Source organism: Pseudoliparis swirei, chromosome 17 (genome assembly GCF_029220125.1).
Source record: "Pseudoliparis swirei isolate HS2019 ecotype Mariana Trench chromosome 17, NWPU_hadal_v1, whole genome shotgun sequence".
Taxonomy (NCBI): domain Eukaryota; kingdom Metazoa; phylum Chordata; class Actinopteri; order Perciformes; family Liparidae; genus Pseudoliparis; species Pseudoliparis swirei.
In genome coordinates this window covers 19,316,135-19,334,038 of record NC_079404.1, presented here as the reverse complement: position 1 = coordinate 19,334,038, position 17,904 = coordinate 19,316,135, and the positions used below count along the sequence as shown (strand labels likewise).

Genomic DNA, 17,904 nt, shown 5'->3' with positions numbered 1-17,904 from the left:
CTCTCACTGGGGACGACTGGACATCGGGTGACCAGACGTCCAGTTTTCCCCGGACATGTCCTGCTTTTGAGCCCTAAAAAATGCGTCCGGCAGGGATTCCAAAAACGTCCGGGATTTTGCTTCGTCGGATATTTGTTTTCTCTGGGTTTTCATAAACTCGTATTTACCCCTGACAAGTTTTGGAAATGGTATCTCCCTTCTTACGTGAGCTCTGACGGTTTAGAGGACAGTCATTGGTCGACCGATCTCAAGGTTGCCAGATACACGATAATTATCCTCCAAATACAACCATTTAGAGCCTTTGGTACGATACTTCACCATCTCCAATCTGGCAACACGGAGCACCTTGCCGCCTCCACTAGTTCATTGTTGTTTGTGCGGCATGCTATACACTACAACCAGCGTCGCCGCTCCCATAATGCACTACGCGCTGTGCGTAGGGCACAAAGTCCTGAGGGGGCTCCACAAAATAGGCAACTAAAAAATCCTCATAGTTATAATAATTATAATGCCGATATTATTTCAGTCTAGAAATATTAGGCACCTTTTAGGCATGTATATCACAAAACAGGCAGAACAAGAGAGATGTTTAATCTCAGCCCCCCCCAGACGAAGTGTCCTCTTTTTCACAAACTCAAATCTGGTCATCCTACTGGACATCACTCTGTAACCACAATGACCTCGGGTGACTGTGCATTATATTGATGAGAAGTGGGCGCTGCATTCACACGCCCTGACTGATGAAAACAGAGGAGACACATGATGCTGAAACGTGCGCGGGACACTTTACTGAAGTTGCACAGCAGTGGAATGTGACAAATAAAGTCACCACACTGAGCAGATAGAGCACCAGAGATGATCGCTGCTGCGAGACGACTGCCTTTGATCATGTCCCTGCTTCAGTCTCCAGCGCTCTGTCACAGTGTCTCTGCATAACAGTGCATTTGACAATGTCCTGACAGATTTTATGGCACTTTAGTTCATATGGCAGAACATTTAAAATAAGTGTCAAGTTCTAGGAATTGACAAACTGCACTGAAAGTGTTTTCCGGTGTCTCACTCTAACAGGGACAACACATGTTATGGCACTTTCATTCATATGGCAGAACATTTCAAATAGAAGTGCGCTATACACTACTTTTGAATGAATTATTGGATTTTGCGTATACAAATGCGATTAATCGCGATTAATCAGGGAAATCATGCGATTAATCGCGATTAAAAAATTTAATCGTTGCCCAGCCCTAAAATATATATATATATTTATAAATGTATATATATATTTATATATTTATAAATATATATATATTCATATAATAATATGAGTGAGAGTGACTTTGGATACCAATCAGTCAGTTGCATCTTCATTCCTTTTTTTCTTTATAGACTCTTAGTTATCATTTATTATTACTATAACAATGTTTGTAAAAGATAAAGCTAGGCCTTTAAAACACTGAACATAACACAATGTTTTTCTTTATGATGAGAAAATGGAGTGCACCCTGTCCTGTTGAATCAGCTGTGTGTGAAGGTCATTACAGTCACGGATGTCGCTGAATAGTAAATATGAGCCACATTGCTTAATGAACTCGTTGGCCTGGGTATAAAGAACATTTTAAATGTGTTTGCTCTTTTCCGAGGACACTTTGAGCTTATTATCTTTCTAAATCTAGTTTGAACCTCTTAACAATTTGATATGTAAGAAAGTAAAAGTGAGGATAAGAGACACAAAACTGGTTTATTTTTCTACATTTGGACTTATCAGACATTTTGTTAGTAAAACGATGCATGTCTATAAAATGTATCTGGATATCAGTTAACATTGTTTAATGGCCGTTATTATTCAGAGTATTGAGTGAATGTGCACTAACCACATGGAATGAAAACAAGAGAAAATGTATGGAGATGAAGACTAACAATAATAACAGAAGAATATTATACAACATGAAAGACATTTCTGTCCTCTTTTTCTTCTTCTATTGATTTAAGGGATTCAGTTTTGAGACATGTTTACTTCATACTTGTTTAACCACCAATGTTGAGCAAAATGTCTTAGAACATGTGTAATTAATCAGCCCTCTTCCCAAATAAACATCCCCACGATATGGTGACATTTCAGTGAGTCACTCTCAAACACAAACAAGCCTGGCTGTCCCTCTGCGTCCTTTGTGGAAGTTGAGCTCTCCTTTCACCCCCCCTCCAGGATGTGCTTGCATCATCCTTCCAAAGTCAACATGTAGAGGGACATTGGGTGGTCTCTCTCTCTCTCTCTCTGGCGACTGCCTGACCGGTATAAAGTAACGGAGCAGAGGAACCAGGACCTCACTCAGCTCCTCACTCAGCAGACGCAGACGCATACGGTAAGAGAAAACTTCTACTTGATCTCAGCAGTCGTCTTTTCATTGCGCAGTACAGTGAACAAACTCCTCAGAGATGAGGGGAAATGTTTGGAGTCCTATAACTGCTGGGACTAATCCATTATGTTCATCAAAAGCTAAACATTTAAATCCTTCAAATATGTCTAACCGCCTCTCTGGACAACTTTTTGTTTAATTTAAGGGTTATTACTTTATAAAAAAAGCAAACGGTACGACTCAGATTGAACTTAAAGAAAAGGCCGTAATGAATCTGACCAAAACAAAATATATTTTCTGCATCGAAAAATAAAACGGTTATCATGAATCGGGGGGGGTCAGTTATGTATAAGGACATCTGAGTGCACCGGCTTTATTGATAAGGGACCAAGGACATGTCCTGTGGTTCATTTCCAAATAGAGGGAAAATCTAGTGTTTGCTGACCTCTTTCAAGAGTCCATCAGTCCACATTTCTGCACATTCAACCAATTTGCATAAGAGCACTCAATAAAGTTGTTCTCCACAGACGAGACATGCACGTAATGCATGAAAAGTGTTCTTGGATTAGTAAAAGTTGTCAGTTCCACTGCAGTACATCAGCGTCTCCTCTGCATTCATTCCTCTCAGCAACACAATTTGCGATGAGAAATATCTCAATGAACTTGTTGTTTTTTAACTATATTCTATACATGTGTAAAAGTTTGTTCCATGAAATATCTATGAATTAATTTAGTATTTCATTGTTTAGTTATTATAACACGCAGCCAAATTCAACTGAAGAATTGAAGTGAACTGTTCCGTCTTAATATATGTTGAACATTCGGTCCGATGCCTATACACGCTAATCTGAAAGCTGCTTTCACAGGATCCAAATATACAACATCCAAAGGAAACATCCATCTTATTTTAGTCAGAGAACACACACATTTGCACAGATGTGCGTAGATGCGTCTTCATTATCTATGCGACCTCAGTTGCAGAGGGTAATGTCTGGACACACAAAGAGCAATCAATCCATCACTGACACGCCGCTCTATGTCCAATGTTCCTGCCGGCCAATCCTGTCGGAAAACCAGATCCAGCCAGATTTCTGACGAGAGTCGCACTAATAGTGATGTAGCGTGCACAAGCCACCCAATACTGGGACTCAAGGAGCCGCTAATGTGTTGATATGCTCAAGGTGAATCATTGTAAACTAAAAGTAGCTGTTTATCTCCACAGAAAGAATCATTTTAAGTTGACTACCAACTCAAGGTAAAATGCGGTCGCCTCTCGTCGCCTTCCTCCTCTGCTGCTACCTCTCAGTCGGCCAAGCCAACCGCGTCTACGTCCACCCCTTCAACCTCTTCGCCTCGGAGAATGTCAGCTGCGAGACCCTGCAGGCCCAGACCTCCAAGCCTCTGGAGACGCTTCCTGTGGCCCCCCTCGATATCGAAGTCCTCGCACCAGACAGCAGGGATCCATCGAAACTGGACCCACAGAGGCAGAACATCACAGAGAGGACGGCGGTCCTGGCAGCGCTGTTGAACTCTCTGGGTCTGAGGATGTACCAGGCGGTCAGCAGCAAGCAGCAAAGCACCAACACCCTGCTCTCCCCGGTCAACACCTTTGGATCCCTCGTCACCTTCTTCCTGGGGGCCTCCAAGAAGACTGCCAGCTTATTCCAGGTCTTTGCTTTTGATTTTTACCTTCGCATTGAAAATGCGGAAGTTTATGTTTTGATCTTTGATTTTATTTGTATGCGTGTTACTCGCATAACACAAAAAGTATTAAACCGAATTGCATGCAATTTGGTGGGATTATTGGTTATTATCTGGGGACCATTTGATTAGATTTTGGGATCGATAGGGTCAAAGGTCAAGGTCATGAAAAGGTCAAAATCTTCTTTTTACCATAGCACGGTCAATTTTTATCCAATTGGCATGCAACTAATACCAACATGTTCATAATTCAATGCCCAATCTTGTGATATGCGAAGGTATGCGCTCTACCGAGTGCCCGTTCTAGTTTTTATTGTGGAGATTGGCCAAAAGAGTTTCAGGCCAGCAGAACTTGTTGATCCTTTACTATTTTTGAACGAAGGGGATGGTCGATATGGCCTTAACCATCCATGTGATAATCCGGCGTTTTTGCTCACTCAAAAGATGTTAATCTTTACCAAATCAATTATTTTCCTTGTAGAGTCTACTGGGCCTGGGCAGTGACAAAGACCAAGAGGATTGTGTGTTCCTAATGGATGGACACACGGTGCTCAAGACCCTGCAGGGGATCAACTCTTTGGTGGACGACGGACCCAAAGATGAAATCACCACCCAGGTGTGGGTCTTCACGCGCCAGGACGCACAGCTCTCCAAGGACTTCATCCGAGGCACGCAGGACTTCTCCGACACATCGTTCATCCGTGGCGTAGACTTCGCCGAGCCTCAGGAGGCCGAGCAGCTGGTGAACAGCTTCTTGGAGAAGACGTCCGACGGGAGGGTGAAGGGCATCTTCAAAGATCTGAACTCCAGCAGCGACCTTCTGTTTGTTTCTTCCTTCAACTTCCATGGTCTGTTTCTTCTCCCTCTCAATTTATTTTACAGTTTCCGCACATCGACTTTCATGATATAGTAAAAACTACCGTTGTATGTTAGGAGTGCGATGTTCAATCTTTATCATGATGCAAGGTTTATATTAATAAATCAAGCCCAGTACCAATTATTATGATCAAATAGCAGTCCATGTAACGGACAATATACGTGTCAGATAACGGAAATCCTGAGTTCTGTCTTCTAGTACCGCGCCCCCTAGCAGAACCTGATTGTGTGGTTCGGTTGTGTCCATTTAGGCAACTGGAGGACAGCTTTTCAACCAGAGAAAACCTCCTTGCAGGAGTTTCATGTGGATGAAACCACCACAGTGATGGCTTCACTGATGACCCACACGGGTCAGTATCACTACCTGAAGGACGAGGTACATTTTAGTTCAGGTTACCGTTTGTCATCGCATATTTGGAACTCTTAAATATGAAATGTACTCGGGTGAGTTTTCAAGTGTAATATTTTTCTTTGGTCCCCATGAAGGAACGCCGGTGCACGGTCGTCAAGCTGTGTCTGAGCAAACGGGCCTATATGTTGCTGGTCCTGCCTCACGAAGGTGCCAGCCTCCACGACATCGAGTCTAAGCTGCTCACTGACGTCATGTCGGACTGGCACCAGAACCTACAGGAAGGGTGAGTCATCGAAGCCTAAATTCAGACCTACTATGACAATACCACAAGCTAGGGGACTGGACGTTTGAAACATATTTGGTCGTATAATTTCATGTTACCAATCATAATTTCATCAATGTCATGCGACTCAGTTATAGTTTCATCAGCAGCCAATAATGTGTATTTCTTTTTAAATTTCACTTTTTGTGTTAAATAGCTCAGTCTGAAGGTATATTTGTGTAATTACAATGTATTGCATGATACTTGTTTAATAGTTACAATTGCAGTTAATATATATATATATATATATATATACACTTATATATATATACACTTATATACATATATATATATATACATACACACACAGCTATATATTTTAAGGCGAGGGCGAGTTGGGTACAGACGCATTTACAAATACTTTGACTTTACAATCTGTCTCCCTTCTGTCCATCCGCCCAGTCTGTTGGAGCTGTCCCTCCCAAAGTTCTCCATGTCTTCTGAGACTTCTCTGCACAACCTGCTGACCGACCTGAATCCAGAAGTGGAGGCCAAGCTGTTGGGCTCTCAGGCAGAGTTCAGCCAACTCAGCAACACCAAACCTTTCACGATAGATAAGGTGAACTACATGAGTGGTCAACGTGTCATGAAAAACACTGACTGTGTGTGTGTGTGTGTGTGTGCGTGTGCGTCCGTGCGTATCAATAACAGATCCCACTCTGTCCTCACAGGTCGTCAACAAGGTGTTTTTTGAGATGTCAGAAGAAGGCGCAGAAGTTCAGGACAAAGTCCAGGAAGCAGGCATCCCTCTAAAACTGTCCATCAACCGGCCATTCTTCTTTTCTGTGATAGAGGGAGATTCTGGCGCCATCCTCATGCTGGGCAAGGTCACCAATCCCACACTGTAAAGTTCTTTCGTACTTAAAAACTCATCACGAGCCTACTCTTGTTTTCCAGCTCAAAACATGACCACACAGTACATGAGGAATGAAGCATAACCTCGCTCAAGAAGGATCGATCAATAGTCACACGTGTTATCTGTCACCACCTCTCTGATTTCTCCACAAACTCAGGAGTCACTGGGGATATCCGTCTCAGTATTTATGAAAAGCTTTTACTTTATGCCGAGTTGTTTTCAAGCAGCATGTTAGACATCCTAATTTGTTTTTCTTCTGTGAAATTGATAGCAGAATTCTGTATTTAGTATTTTTCAGTAGAGTAGGTACAGTAACCACAATTCTCTATGATGAATGACTAATACGTTGTATATTATAACTAAGAGTTTATTTTTGTTTTGTTAACATTTGTGATTGCTGAAATAAAACTATTGTTTCCCAATATAGTTCAAATGTCATTGGTTTGCTTTTGATTTACGACCTGCGGTTAAAAAAAACGTTTTACCTCCTCACATTACATAACACTGTCAAAGATATTTTTGGTATAAACATGCATGTCATATAAGTGTAATTTATTAGGTCATAAATGAGTGTCACAACAAGTATATAGTAAAAATGTCATACAGTGATACTTAAGTATGTCATAAAAATATCATAGTACTCTTTCATAAAGATGTGAGAAAGATATTCATGATTTAAGTTTCATAACATAATGAAAATATTATTAAAATTCAGTTGGTCATAAAATGTATAATAGTCATAGTACAGCATGTACAAAATGTTTATGAAATGCTATACTATGACTTGTTAATGCCATAAATATCAGGCATGAAAACGGGTCAGGGGTGAAAAAGGTGAGGAGGAGGATAGGCGCGCGGCGGGGGGGGGTGCTGGTGGTGACTTCCACGAACATCGATATTGGACGTTGTATGATAATCTATAGGTCCTCCATTCTGACACCAAGTCAGTGATCGGGCCCTATAATACTATAATAATAGTAATATTGTGTATAATATGGTCATTCATGAACCAACTTCTTTTTGTTGTTGTTGGCGTGAACAAGTCTTCAAGTCTTGTGCTCTGCTGTTCCTCGAGTCTGTTCCTCGAGTCTGTTCTGCCTCTACCTGGTTGTCACGATCTTCTATACCATACCTGCCATAGATATCATGATACAATACCATAAAAACAGTATACCATAAATACGATACTGGTATATTTATCTATAATAGTAATAAATAAAATATCTGTATGGTTTACTTTTTACCAACTTTTTCAACACTTAACAAATAGCAGGAATATTAGTATTAATACAGCAAGATATTAATGAAACTACATGGAGCCATCATAGCATTGATGATCCACTATGAGGCCGTTAGTCTCTGACCAGAGGATACAGAGTTCATCAGGAAGAGCAGCTGTAGAGTTACAGAACTTTACAGACTGAACTTAAACATTTCACTTCTGGCATCTTTTTTTATTTTTATTTTTAAAGCCGAAAATTCCGCCACTTAACGCCCCTCGCTGTGAGCGCTGCGCTGCGCGTGCAAACAGCTTGACACGGAGCAGCGCGTGTGCTCTGATCGCTCTTTTAATGAAGTATTGAGACTACAAATATGCTAAATCACATCGCTCTTAACGTACGGGTACTTTGTTAGCATCGCTCCACCGTGCAGCTCGACAGCAGCAGAAGTAGCGGCTAACATTCAAGCTAACCTAAACCACCAAACGCTGAAGACATCTTGACGCTGATTGGCCGAGACGCGACACGTCCCATCAAAGATGTTTTATTGCGAAGAGCAACACTTCACACTTTCTCCGCGTCCCACTCCAATCTCATAAACGCCGGCCGGCCAATTGACCCCCCCCCCTACCCCAAAACAAAAACTCTTCGGTTCTACACGATTCACGTAAGTCACCTATTTTGGTTTCAAAACGGCGAATTTCGCCGAAAGGTGAGGGATTCTCATGCCTGAATATGTAATGAAAGATCACAAAAAGTCACAAATCTCTAATCCAAAAAAGAAATGTTTTGTTTGACTGACGATGACAAACGACATCTGCACTGCAATCATCCAGCTAACTAATACACTTTATATTTCACCACACAAAGTCAATGCTGTATCCACAGTTCTTTATTTTATTCCAGAGTTAATTATATTAGAAAACTTTGATTTGAACATAAATGTACATGTTACACACAAACTGACCATTTGAGATGAAACCTTCACCTTGCAGCAGAAGAAGAGACACATATGACATTCTCTCTTCACAACGTAAGAATCTGGCCCGACATATATAATGATTGGTGCAATAATGTTCTATAGAGCATTGCAGATCATTAGCACCGGGTATTGTAGCTCACAGTTAGCTCAAATTCAGCCAGTGCGACCCCCAGCACCGAGGTCTGATCCCAAGGGAGTCCCCCGCCCACCCGCCCAATCAGCAAACTTTAGTGTCAGTTCTTGTCATACATTCTTTGAGGCCTGCTACCAGACCATGACTTCAGCCTGGACTGGTGTGAAAGATGTTCCGTTACCATGGAGTCAACCTGTTACTGGTTCTGCTCGGCGAGCTCTCGGGCCTCTTTCACCAGGTCCATCAGAGTAGAGAACATGGGGATGTCACTTGGCTGAAGACCCATCTTCTGCATCTGAGACGCACAACAGAGCAGTGGAAGAGAGCACAATCGAAAGCACCATTAGATGACACTTAGTAGCAGTATGCAACACCTTTTTCCCCCCCAAGTGTTTGTCTCTACAGATGTCTGCATGCGTCTGTGTGCTCGTCAAACACCACCCACCTGTTCCCCGAGGTATTCCACATCCAATGCAAGTTGGAGTCGGATCTTGCTATCGTCTGTGGGTGCAGCGTTTGCTCCTGCCGTGGTAGTTGCGACCGCACCTTTTCTGGCTTGTTTCAATCGCTTCAGACTCTCCTCCATCTTTCTCACTGAGCTCAGCACCTCTGAGATGGTCTCATAATACCTGAAAAACATTGGAAACGAAAGAATAGCTCGTTCTGAGAATTCATACTTTTTCCTTATGTTAACGTTGCCGGGTGTCTTTGTCTTAGCAGCTGTCTGACCTCTGAGTGCAGTCAGAGAGTGCAACTCGCAACCACTCTCGTGCTGTCGAGGCGGTGACCAGCCCTGTTGAGTCCGTCAGCAACTGATGTAACGGGCGCAAGGCGTTGTCCATGTAGGCGGATGCACGCACTGGCAGATCCTAGAGCAGTCGTTAGTACAAAATATACATTTGGTGTTTAACTATTCAAAGTGAAACTATGTTTTGTTTTCTCCAAATGTTACTAAAAGTACAGCCATGCAGTTGACAGTCATATAAAAAATTGAAAAAAGTGTGCATTGCTTTTTGATGGAGAAAAAATGCGATTCGGTTTAAAACTTTATGTGTTATGCGAATAACACGCATACAAATAAATAAATACACGGCGATCAAAACATAACCTTCCGCATTTTCAATGCGAAGGTAATAATCAGATTCAGTATCAGCAGATACTTAACCCTTGTGTTGCCTTCGGGTCAATTTGACCCGATTCAATGTTTAACCCTCCTGTTACCTTTATATTTACTAACATATTTTACCCTTGAGGTCAATATGACCCCAGCTATTAAAATCTCCAGAAAATTATTAGAATTAATATTGTTTTCCAAGTTTAAGTGTGAGGTACTTTATGTTTGTTTGTTGACTCCCGAAAGAACACCGACATTAAACATTGAATCGGGTCAAAATGACCCGAAGGCAACACAAGGGTTAAGCACCTGGATCGGATTGAGGGGCAATAACCCTTGAAAAAGGGGTGTTTGTGTGCTGCATGCCAACTGTATTTCCCCCTATATTCACTCTACAATGGTGATTCCCAATAACATGGAATGTGCCAATAATGCTACAAAAACATTGTCTACTTCGGAAACACAATATTGTAGATGCAGCTTAACACAGTTCAGCAGTGCTGGAGTGATGCATGTTGGGTTAATTCTTGGTTCAACTAAATGGAAGTTCAATTTCACTTTATTTAAAAGCTGAGATAAGAGCGAATACTCATGTCGAAATTGAATGCTGTTCATGTATTAATGTGCATAATGACTGAAATCTGGCCAGTCGATGCATTTCAAGAGGTTACGTTTATAGAATTTCCCCCAGAAATGTTTTTTAAATACCACAACAGTTCCTAGTGCATTAGTCCTCCAGGTTTTGTGTGAATCAGACAACGGGTTTCCTTGAAGATATGTGCATCTTTGCAGCTTCACCGACCTTATTTGTCCGGCGGTAGAGACGCGGAACCTCGGAGGCGCTCTTCAGGAAGCGGCAACTGCGGTCGGTCAAATGCTGGGTCATCCTGGTGTTCAGGGTGGGAATGCTACTCGACAGGCACGCCTTGGAGTCCGTGAGAGCATCTGGCATAGAAGAGTGCACGAGTGAAACGACACACACCTGAGCAAGGAAGCCAGGAGCCAAGGAATGATTCGATTTGGTGACTGACATGTTTCCTCTGAAGATGTCGTACTCAAGAGCCCGAGGATTGAATGTTGACATTTCAAATGTCAATGATAACTGGCATTCATGTTTTGCATTGCCTGTGTATCTCCAGGCATGTTTTCCATAGAAATAAGACCACAGAAAAGGTGCAATAATCCTTATGTAGAGATCCTGCAGAGATCCCACACATATTACAATTTCTTCTCACAGAAATATTGAATGCTTCACAACAGACAAAATACATCGCATAGAATCGATAAAACATTAGACTGTAAAATGATGCAAATACTGCAAAGGAAGTGATAAGATTAGTGCTGTGAAAAATAACGCGTTAACTCAGTTAATTCAATTACAGGTTTAACTAGTTTTGTTTTTTTTACGCATTTAACGCATGCGCAGAATGAGCTTCCAATCCGTCTGTTGTTGGTCGTCGGGACGAAAAAAAAGTCACTTGCAAAATGAGCTTCCAATCCACCACTTCAATCTGAACTCTGTCCGCTCTCATGCAGACGGTCTGTTCATCGGTAATGATCCTTCTGCAGGTTCACCTACGGAAACCTTGTTACGACTTTTACTTCCTGTAGATCAGGGTCTCAACACGTCGATCGCGACCTGCCAGTCGATCGCGGCGTAGTGTTGGTAGATCGCATGACATTAAAGAGATTGGCCCGCCCCCTGACATGTTCTCTAGAGCACGTCTTTGTTCTTTTATTAAACTAAACGTCTGTTGTTGATCGTATCTCCACAGCAGCATGTCATTTCTGTCTCTTCGCGTTGCGTTAACACTTATCGATCTCCGTCTCGTGCGCCACAGAGCTCCGTGCGCGCGCATCGGGACCGAGCAAAAAAAAAGTCACTTGTCAATCTGTCCACCTGTCCGTGTCGGTGAGGTTTCAGCTTTGCAGCGGTGTCCCCGCCGTCCCTTTCATCACGGCCCAGTTCATGAAGAAAACCCACACAGTCAGTTTGCCTCAGCAGCTGCAGCTAGAGGAAGACTAGAGGCCTTTAGATTGTATCATGGTGGAGTTAATGGTTGACAAACAAGAGAAAAATGTTCTGTTTAACCCTCCTGTTACCTTTACATTTACTAACATATTTTACCCTCGGGGTCAATTTGACCCCAGCAATTAAAACCTCCAGAAAATTATTAGAATTAATATTGCTTCCCAAGTTTAAGTCTGAGGTACTTTATGTTTGTTTGTTGACTACCTAAATAGCCCTTTAAATAAATAAAAAAGTTGATATTTCTTATATGTTTGACACAGTGAAAAACAGCCTGGGGTCAAATTGACCCCAAAGAACACCGACATTAAACATTGAATGGGGTCAAATTGACCCGAAAGGTAACAGGAGGGTTAAACATTCTGTTTCGGATGAAGATGTATTAATGTTCCATATGGAAGAAAACTGCTAAATAACTGCTGAGTTGCAGCACCATTGTATAAAAGAATGTATAAATGTATATATCCGTCTTTTGTCATAAATCTCTATGTTCTCACAAAATATACCGAGAATATCGGTAATATGTGATTAATCATGATTAATCCACAAAAACCTGTGATTAACCCGATTAAACATTTTAATCGTTTCACAGCCCTAGATAAGATCAAATTACTTCCAACTTACCTTCCACAATAGCAATGTTTTTGAATCCGATTGCTTCTAACCGTTGTCTGACCATCTCTGTTAACTCTGATATCTAAGAGAGAAAGAGAAGCCCACAGTCAGTGTGGAAACCATTAGAAAATGATCAAAAAGGGCACTTGGTTAACCCCATACATAGAAAAATGGAACTACGATATATGTATTTAGCATATTTAATACATGCATAACTAAATATATCGATATTTAGTTTGTATGTGTACCTGCTCCTGCAGCTTTTGGATGTCAGCTGCGATATAGACCAGCTGCTTGGTGGACAGAGAAGCAGGACTCCCACTCTCACTGCCGCCCTCATCCAGTGAGGTCCGGCTGGAGGTGGAGGAGGCTGAGCTCGGCAGAGGCCTGGTTGGCTCTTTAGTCACTTCAGGGGATGGCGTTTTGGTCAGCACCTGTGCGGATACCAATCACGATGAGGAACACAAGCAAGCCACAGCGACATGGCTATTCATTGCTTACATACTGGGTATTTTTTAAATTACTATTATAAAATATCTTTAAATAAGTATAGTGCTCGGGTTTAATTAAGTTTACCTCTTCAAGAAACTTGGCATATCGTGCGTAGAGCTGCAGTGTGAGCTTCCAGAAGCGATGGGCCAGAGGTGACAGGTAGACTTTGTCCGACCAACATCTCATAAGGCAGGACCACAGCACCTCAGATACCTGCAGGTGGTATACGCTGCCAGCTGGACAGCCACAGATACACATTCACAGTTACTTTGGTCAAGCGATTACACGGTTGTTTATGATAGAAAATGAATTCCTACCCGGTGCTGCCTCAAGTCCATCACTGATGGCGTTCTCGAGACTCCCTGCTATTTCCTTGTACCTGGGAAAACAAGGAAAAACAATCAATGTGTTATCAGCTTATTTCAAGTCTCAGCTCTGATATGCACATGCTCATGACGTGAAACACCACTGTGTGCGTTGGAAATGTCGGACTGTCCGGAGAAGATGAACTGTGCAGGTTTGTGTTGTGAAATTAGGTGACAAGCCCTGAGCTTTACAGTGCGTGTGTGTGTGTGTGTGTGTGTGTGTGTGTGTGGGAGGGAGGAGGTTGACTAATAATGGACAACTTCTTTTCTTTTTCACACAGATCAATAGCCATTCAGTCAAGGTCCAGTGTCATGTTTATGGAGTATGGACTATGTTTAGTATCGTAATACGCTGACACACTTTCTCAGATTATGTATTTCTTCTTGTCATCATTATGCATGAAACTCTCACACCCATAGGCTATATTCCAATAAACATTGTCTTCTGCAACTTGTCTTTTTTTAATAAACAAGGTGTCAGGCTGAAATTTGGAGCAAAGCGGGTCTCTTGAGTTCTTAAAGCGAGACCAGACAATTCTTCAAAATACATGCTGCGCAGAAATTCCTCTTTCACTGATATCTGAGTATTTTCATTCAAGCCGAGAGGTAAGATTATTATTACATTACATTACATGTCATTTAGCAGACGCTTTTATCCAAAGCGACTTACAATAAACATTATTGTATATGTATGAATTGTATTCTAAACCAACATATAGTGAGTGTGAAAGAACAGTTTGACATAATACCCCGACACTTAAACTGAATGGAGTTTCGTAGAGTTAAAGGAATGGACAGAGCCCCCGTTTGATCTGATGTCTGAAATGTTTAGGGGGAGGGGAAGTTCTGAATATCTGACAAGCACTTCTTAAAAAGCTTACTCGCAGCTTTTTATGTCCCAGTCAAGAAATATTATAGATATTAACCCCTGTAATGACACAAACTGTTGTTTTACATTGCAGTTGTTGGACAGAGCCAGACTAGCCCCCCTCCCTCTCCCTCCTCTGTTGTGTGCATGCTGAGCTAAGCTGACCCTCTCCTGGCTCCAGCTTTATATTAAACAAACAGACAAGAGATTCTTTCATCACGAAAGTAAATACAAAAATATTTTAAACTATTCCCTGAAAGAAGTCTGTTTTTGTACTTTAAACAAATGAGTAAAGAACATGATCTTATATTTCCAAATAATACGAGTCACACTTCCAACATAATTAAGAGTGAACCCTGCGGTTATCAAAACATTTCTAATTTGCTCTGGAAAAAGTCATGGGAGACATGAATCTGTCGGCTGAAGCATGTCGAGCATCGATCATATTGAGGTAATATTCACCGTAGTTGAAAGTAGACAGGCAGGTTCCATTTGTTGTTGAAGCTGGTATATGAGGGATGTACTCTCAGTCTCTTCACACTGGCCTGCGAGCTGCACTGACGCTCAAACCTCCGCACAAACTCCATACTTGCACTGTAACGCTAAAAAACAGAATATGAAGAGTCAACAGACAGCACACGGAGGTGAAACTACTCAATCCATCACAGAATTCTGCGACAGAAAACGACACCAAGGGAATGCACGCACACCCCGACAGTGTCACTGTGGCTGTACCTCATAGAATATGTCAGGGTTTCCAGGGTTGAAGAGGTAGGCCAACCTCTCCTCTATCCCTTTGATCATCTCTGGCCACACAGAGTTCACCAGGAAGTCATACCCCGGCACTACGTCAGCTTTGTCACTGAGGAGAGAGGCAACATGAGCACATTCAAAATATGTTATGATAGCATCTACTTCGGACAGTACTCCAGCCACCGCTTCATGTTATGCCCAGAAACTCGGAGGAGGAGTTGTTTAAATGGTCAAATGGGTTGAGCAAATGATGCATGGTAATTTAGGTAATACATGAAGACAAAATAAATACATTTCAAAAGAGTAGTCATTATACTGAATACAACAACAATACAGATGAAAGCGGGACATTTGCTTCACTAATAGAGGCAGAAGGATTTCAAGACAAACAACACAACAAAGAGTTGCTTGAGCATGCTTTGAATTAATTTGCCTCCATGATAATATGAATACCTAGATATGGCTCCTCCAGTGACCTCTCTAAGCAGTCGACAGTGATGAGGAACGAAATCCAACAGTCTAGAGTACATCAACTGCAGACCGTTCGGACTAGACTTCACCACCTCTTCTACTACCACCTATAAGAGGAAAATGAGACGAGAGCATATTGTGTCAAAGTTATCAAATAATGTTTAAAAAAAATATATATATGAAATTCCCTTGGCTTTTCAATATATCAAAATATGAGTGGTATGTACCTGGTCCATGTATGGTTTGACCAGCACCTGTCCTACCAGGGCCTCAGCATCTCGAGTCTTGTCGATGGTGGCATACGTCCTCAGGCAGTGTCGCACCATGACCACGTTGGATGTTTGCAGACCCTGGATCAGCACGCTCTCCAGAGACTGCTGCAGCATGGAGGTGATCCCTGCGATACGCTGCGAGTACACAACACAAATTATGAAAATATTACAACAGAGTACATTCCAGAGCAAGTGAATCATGATCATCAGAGGGAAAACTAGGAAGAAATATGTTTTTGCTCTTTTCTGTCCCTTACCAGAAGGTCAGCGTGGATGATTGTGTTTGTCAATAATTACAAAACTGAAAGACTGACAGAAAAGCAGCAAAACAAACAAACTAAGTGATAAACACCTACAGGTCTGACTTTGTCCAGGAGGGGCATGCCTTTGCTCTGTACAGCGTGGAACTGCAGCTGGTTGAATTCTGTAGCGATCCTCTCCAGGATATGACCTGCTATCAAGGGACTGGACAAAGACACACATGAAGTCAGACAAAGAGGCTTAGAGCTACATCCCTGCATTGCTCAAGCTCCAAAAATATGAACATATGATGTGCTTCAGATTTCATTATTAGCTTTTCATACTGCAGCTCCAAAAAAAATAAAGGGGCGTAAAAATGTATAACCCAGTAAAATGATCTACGAATCGATGCCAGTTCGTAGTTAGCGTGTCGGTTTCCCACCTGCTGGTTTCTAGAGAGCTGGATTCCTTGGAGTTCTGTGAGTGGAGGATTTTCTCAATCTTCTCCACTGAACGCACCACCTGAATCAGCCTCAATACATACACCTGATGGATGGGATAATGAAAGGATGATAATTAATCACACTATGGCATGGACATGACTTACTAGAGTGTTATAGAGTATTTCCAACGGCGATTCTAAAATATGTTTCATGATGAATACAAAATATGCTTCAATCAAACCTTTTTTTTCTGCAGATCTTCTTGTTTGGCTAGCTGGTTGTCTATAGCCTGAACCACCTCACTCACACAGGAACGCAGACTCTGCAAGAGATCACAGCCAGAAACATGCACAAAATCTCTGTGGCAGGAATTAGTCAACGCTTACAGTATACTTTATCAAAACACATACCATAACCTCCTCTCGTAACTGTCCCAGTGGCACAGAAAGCTGATTGAGGGCTTTGTCCATCCCCACCTGAGACGAAGGAGCAGAGGTCTGAGATGAGAAACGGTCTAACCACACACACATTTAACTATAATGAAAACGGCTCCTTCATTTTGAATGCACAACCACATGACTAACAACGGACCAGGTTGGTGGAGAGGTTAACAAAGTCGGCATAATCCTTGTTGATGAGCTCCACCATGGCCGTTTTCAGCAGCTTGTAGTAGAGCTCCAGGTCCTCCCTCATCTCCTCCAGCTGGACCTGCTTCCGACACTCCGACACAAACTGGTCAACGTCGAAGTCATCCTGCAGACAGAGACATGTATACGATCGCACACAGTATTACTACCAGGACATGGAAAGAGACAATGAATCGACTTAGCGACAGACTAAAAAACACATCATGCAGAATGCTCATTTTACTTTGCAGTAAGCCAGTTTGCTTCTACCATGCAGGCAACTATATTCGCTATTAGAGCGATTGACGTTTAGACTCAGCATCAAGTATCTTTATTCAATATCATACTAGAAAGGTTTAAGAAACGAGCAGACAGCATGATTAATACTTTAAGGCTAATGCCAGCGTGCGTTAGTTTAACGCAAACAAACGTAAATGGTTCATACCTTCATAAACACATCCTTGTCGAAGCACAAAGAATCTGGTGCCTTTGGTAAATTCATGTTGAATTTTAAATAGCAGGTACAACGAACATGCAAAGATTAGGAGGCTCCAACTAGCTGCTGCAACTAGGCTTCCGCAAACATGGCACACACACACCAACGAGGAAGAAGAGACCGGAAAACCACCGGACAGGTTATCATGGCACTACAGCGCCCCCCAGAGGCAAGCGGAGCTCATGACCGGGTACCAGGCGCGGAAGAGGCTTCTCACCCATCAAAACAACCTGTTAAAATGTAAAATAGATAAATCCAGGTAACCAACTGCTTGGGAAAAAAAAACGTATAATCAACTTTAAGTTGCATATGAGTCCATTAAAC

General features: G+C 42.0%; 2 protein-coding genes across 2 annotated transcripts; one reads left to right on the top strand and one right to left on the bottom strand.

Moving 5' to 3' along the window:
- Positions 1 to 2,254: 2,254 nt before the first annotated feature.
- On the top strand, positions 2,255 to 6,899 carry agt (angiotensinogen). The gene is made up of 7 exons (XM_056435492.1): positions 2,255 to 2,360; positions 3,577 to 4,022; positions 4,537 to 4,903; positions 5,183 to 5,307; positions 5,418 to 5,566; positions 6,008 to 6,164; positions 6,277 to 6,899. The coding sequence occupies exons 2-7, from the start codon at positions 3,615 to 3,617 to the stop codon at positions 6,451 to 6,453; spliced, it is 1,383 nt and encodes a 460-aa protein (XP_056291467.1). The 5' UTR covers positions 2,255 to 2,360; positions 3,577 to 3,614; the 3' UTR covers positions 6,454 to 6,899.
- Positions 6,900 to 8,557: 1,658 nt separating this feature from the next.
- On the bottom strand, positions 8,558 to 17,679 carry cog2 (component of oligomeric golgi complex 2). Its single transcript, XM_056436087.1, has 18 exons — positions 17,530 to 17,679; positions 17,050 to 17,211; positions 16,869 to 16,934; positions 16,700 to 16,780; positions 16,458 to 16,561; positions 16,132 to 16,240; positions 15,731 to 15,910; positions 15,486 to 15,610; positions 15,015 to 15,141; positions 14,742 to 14,881; positions 13,364 to 13,425; positions 13,131 to 13,282; positions 12,803 to 12,988; positions 12,564 to 12,636; positions 10,713 to 10,855; positions 9,526 to 9,665; positions 9,242 to 9,425; positions 8,558 to 9,091 (listed from the first exon to the last, which is right to left on the bottom strand). Exons 1-18 carry the CDS (start codon positions 17,584 to 17,586, stop codon positions 8,993 to 8,995), a joined length of 2,190 nt encoding a protein of 729 aa, XP_056292062.1. The 5' UTR covers positions 17,587 to 17,679; the 3' UTR covers positions 8,558 to 8,992.
- Between the last annotated feature and the right edge of the window lie 225 nt (positions 17,680 to 17,904).

What these genes read in the sequence shown, in the direction of transcription:
- agt (XM_056435492.1), top strand. Translation starts at nt 3,615, where the DNA reads ATGCGGTCGCCTCTCGTCGCCTTCCTCCTCTGCTGCTACCTCTCAGTC. An exon ending in CACCAGAACCTACAGGAAGG is followed by an intron (nt 5,567 to 6,007) that starts GTGAGTCATCGA and finishes CCATCCGCCCAG; the next exon opens with TCTGTTGGAGCTGTCCCTCC. An exon ending in AACCTTTCACGATAGATAAG is followed by an intron (nt 6,165 to 6,276) that starts GTGAACTACATG and finishes CTGTCCTCACAG; the next exon opens with GTCGTCAACAAGGTGTTTTT.
- cog2 (XM_056436087.1), bottom strand. Translation starts at nt 17,586, where the DNA reads ATGAATTTACCAAAGGCACCAGATTCTTTGTGCTTCGACAAGGATGTG. An exon ending in AGCTCTCTAGAAACCAGCAG is followed by an intron (nt 16,241 to 16,457) that starts GTGGGAAACCGA and finishes GTCTTTGTCCAG; the next exon opens with TCCCTTGATAGCAGGTCATA. An exon ending in ATGCCAAGTTTCTTGAAGAG is followed by an intron (nt 12,989 to 13,130) that starts GTAAACTTAATT and finishes GTATCCGCACAG; the next exon opens with GTGCTGACCAAAACGCCATC.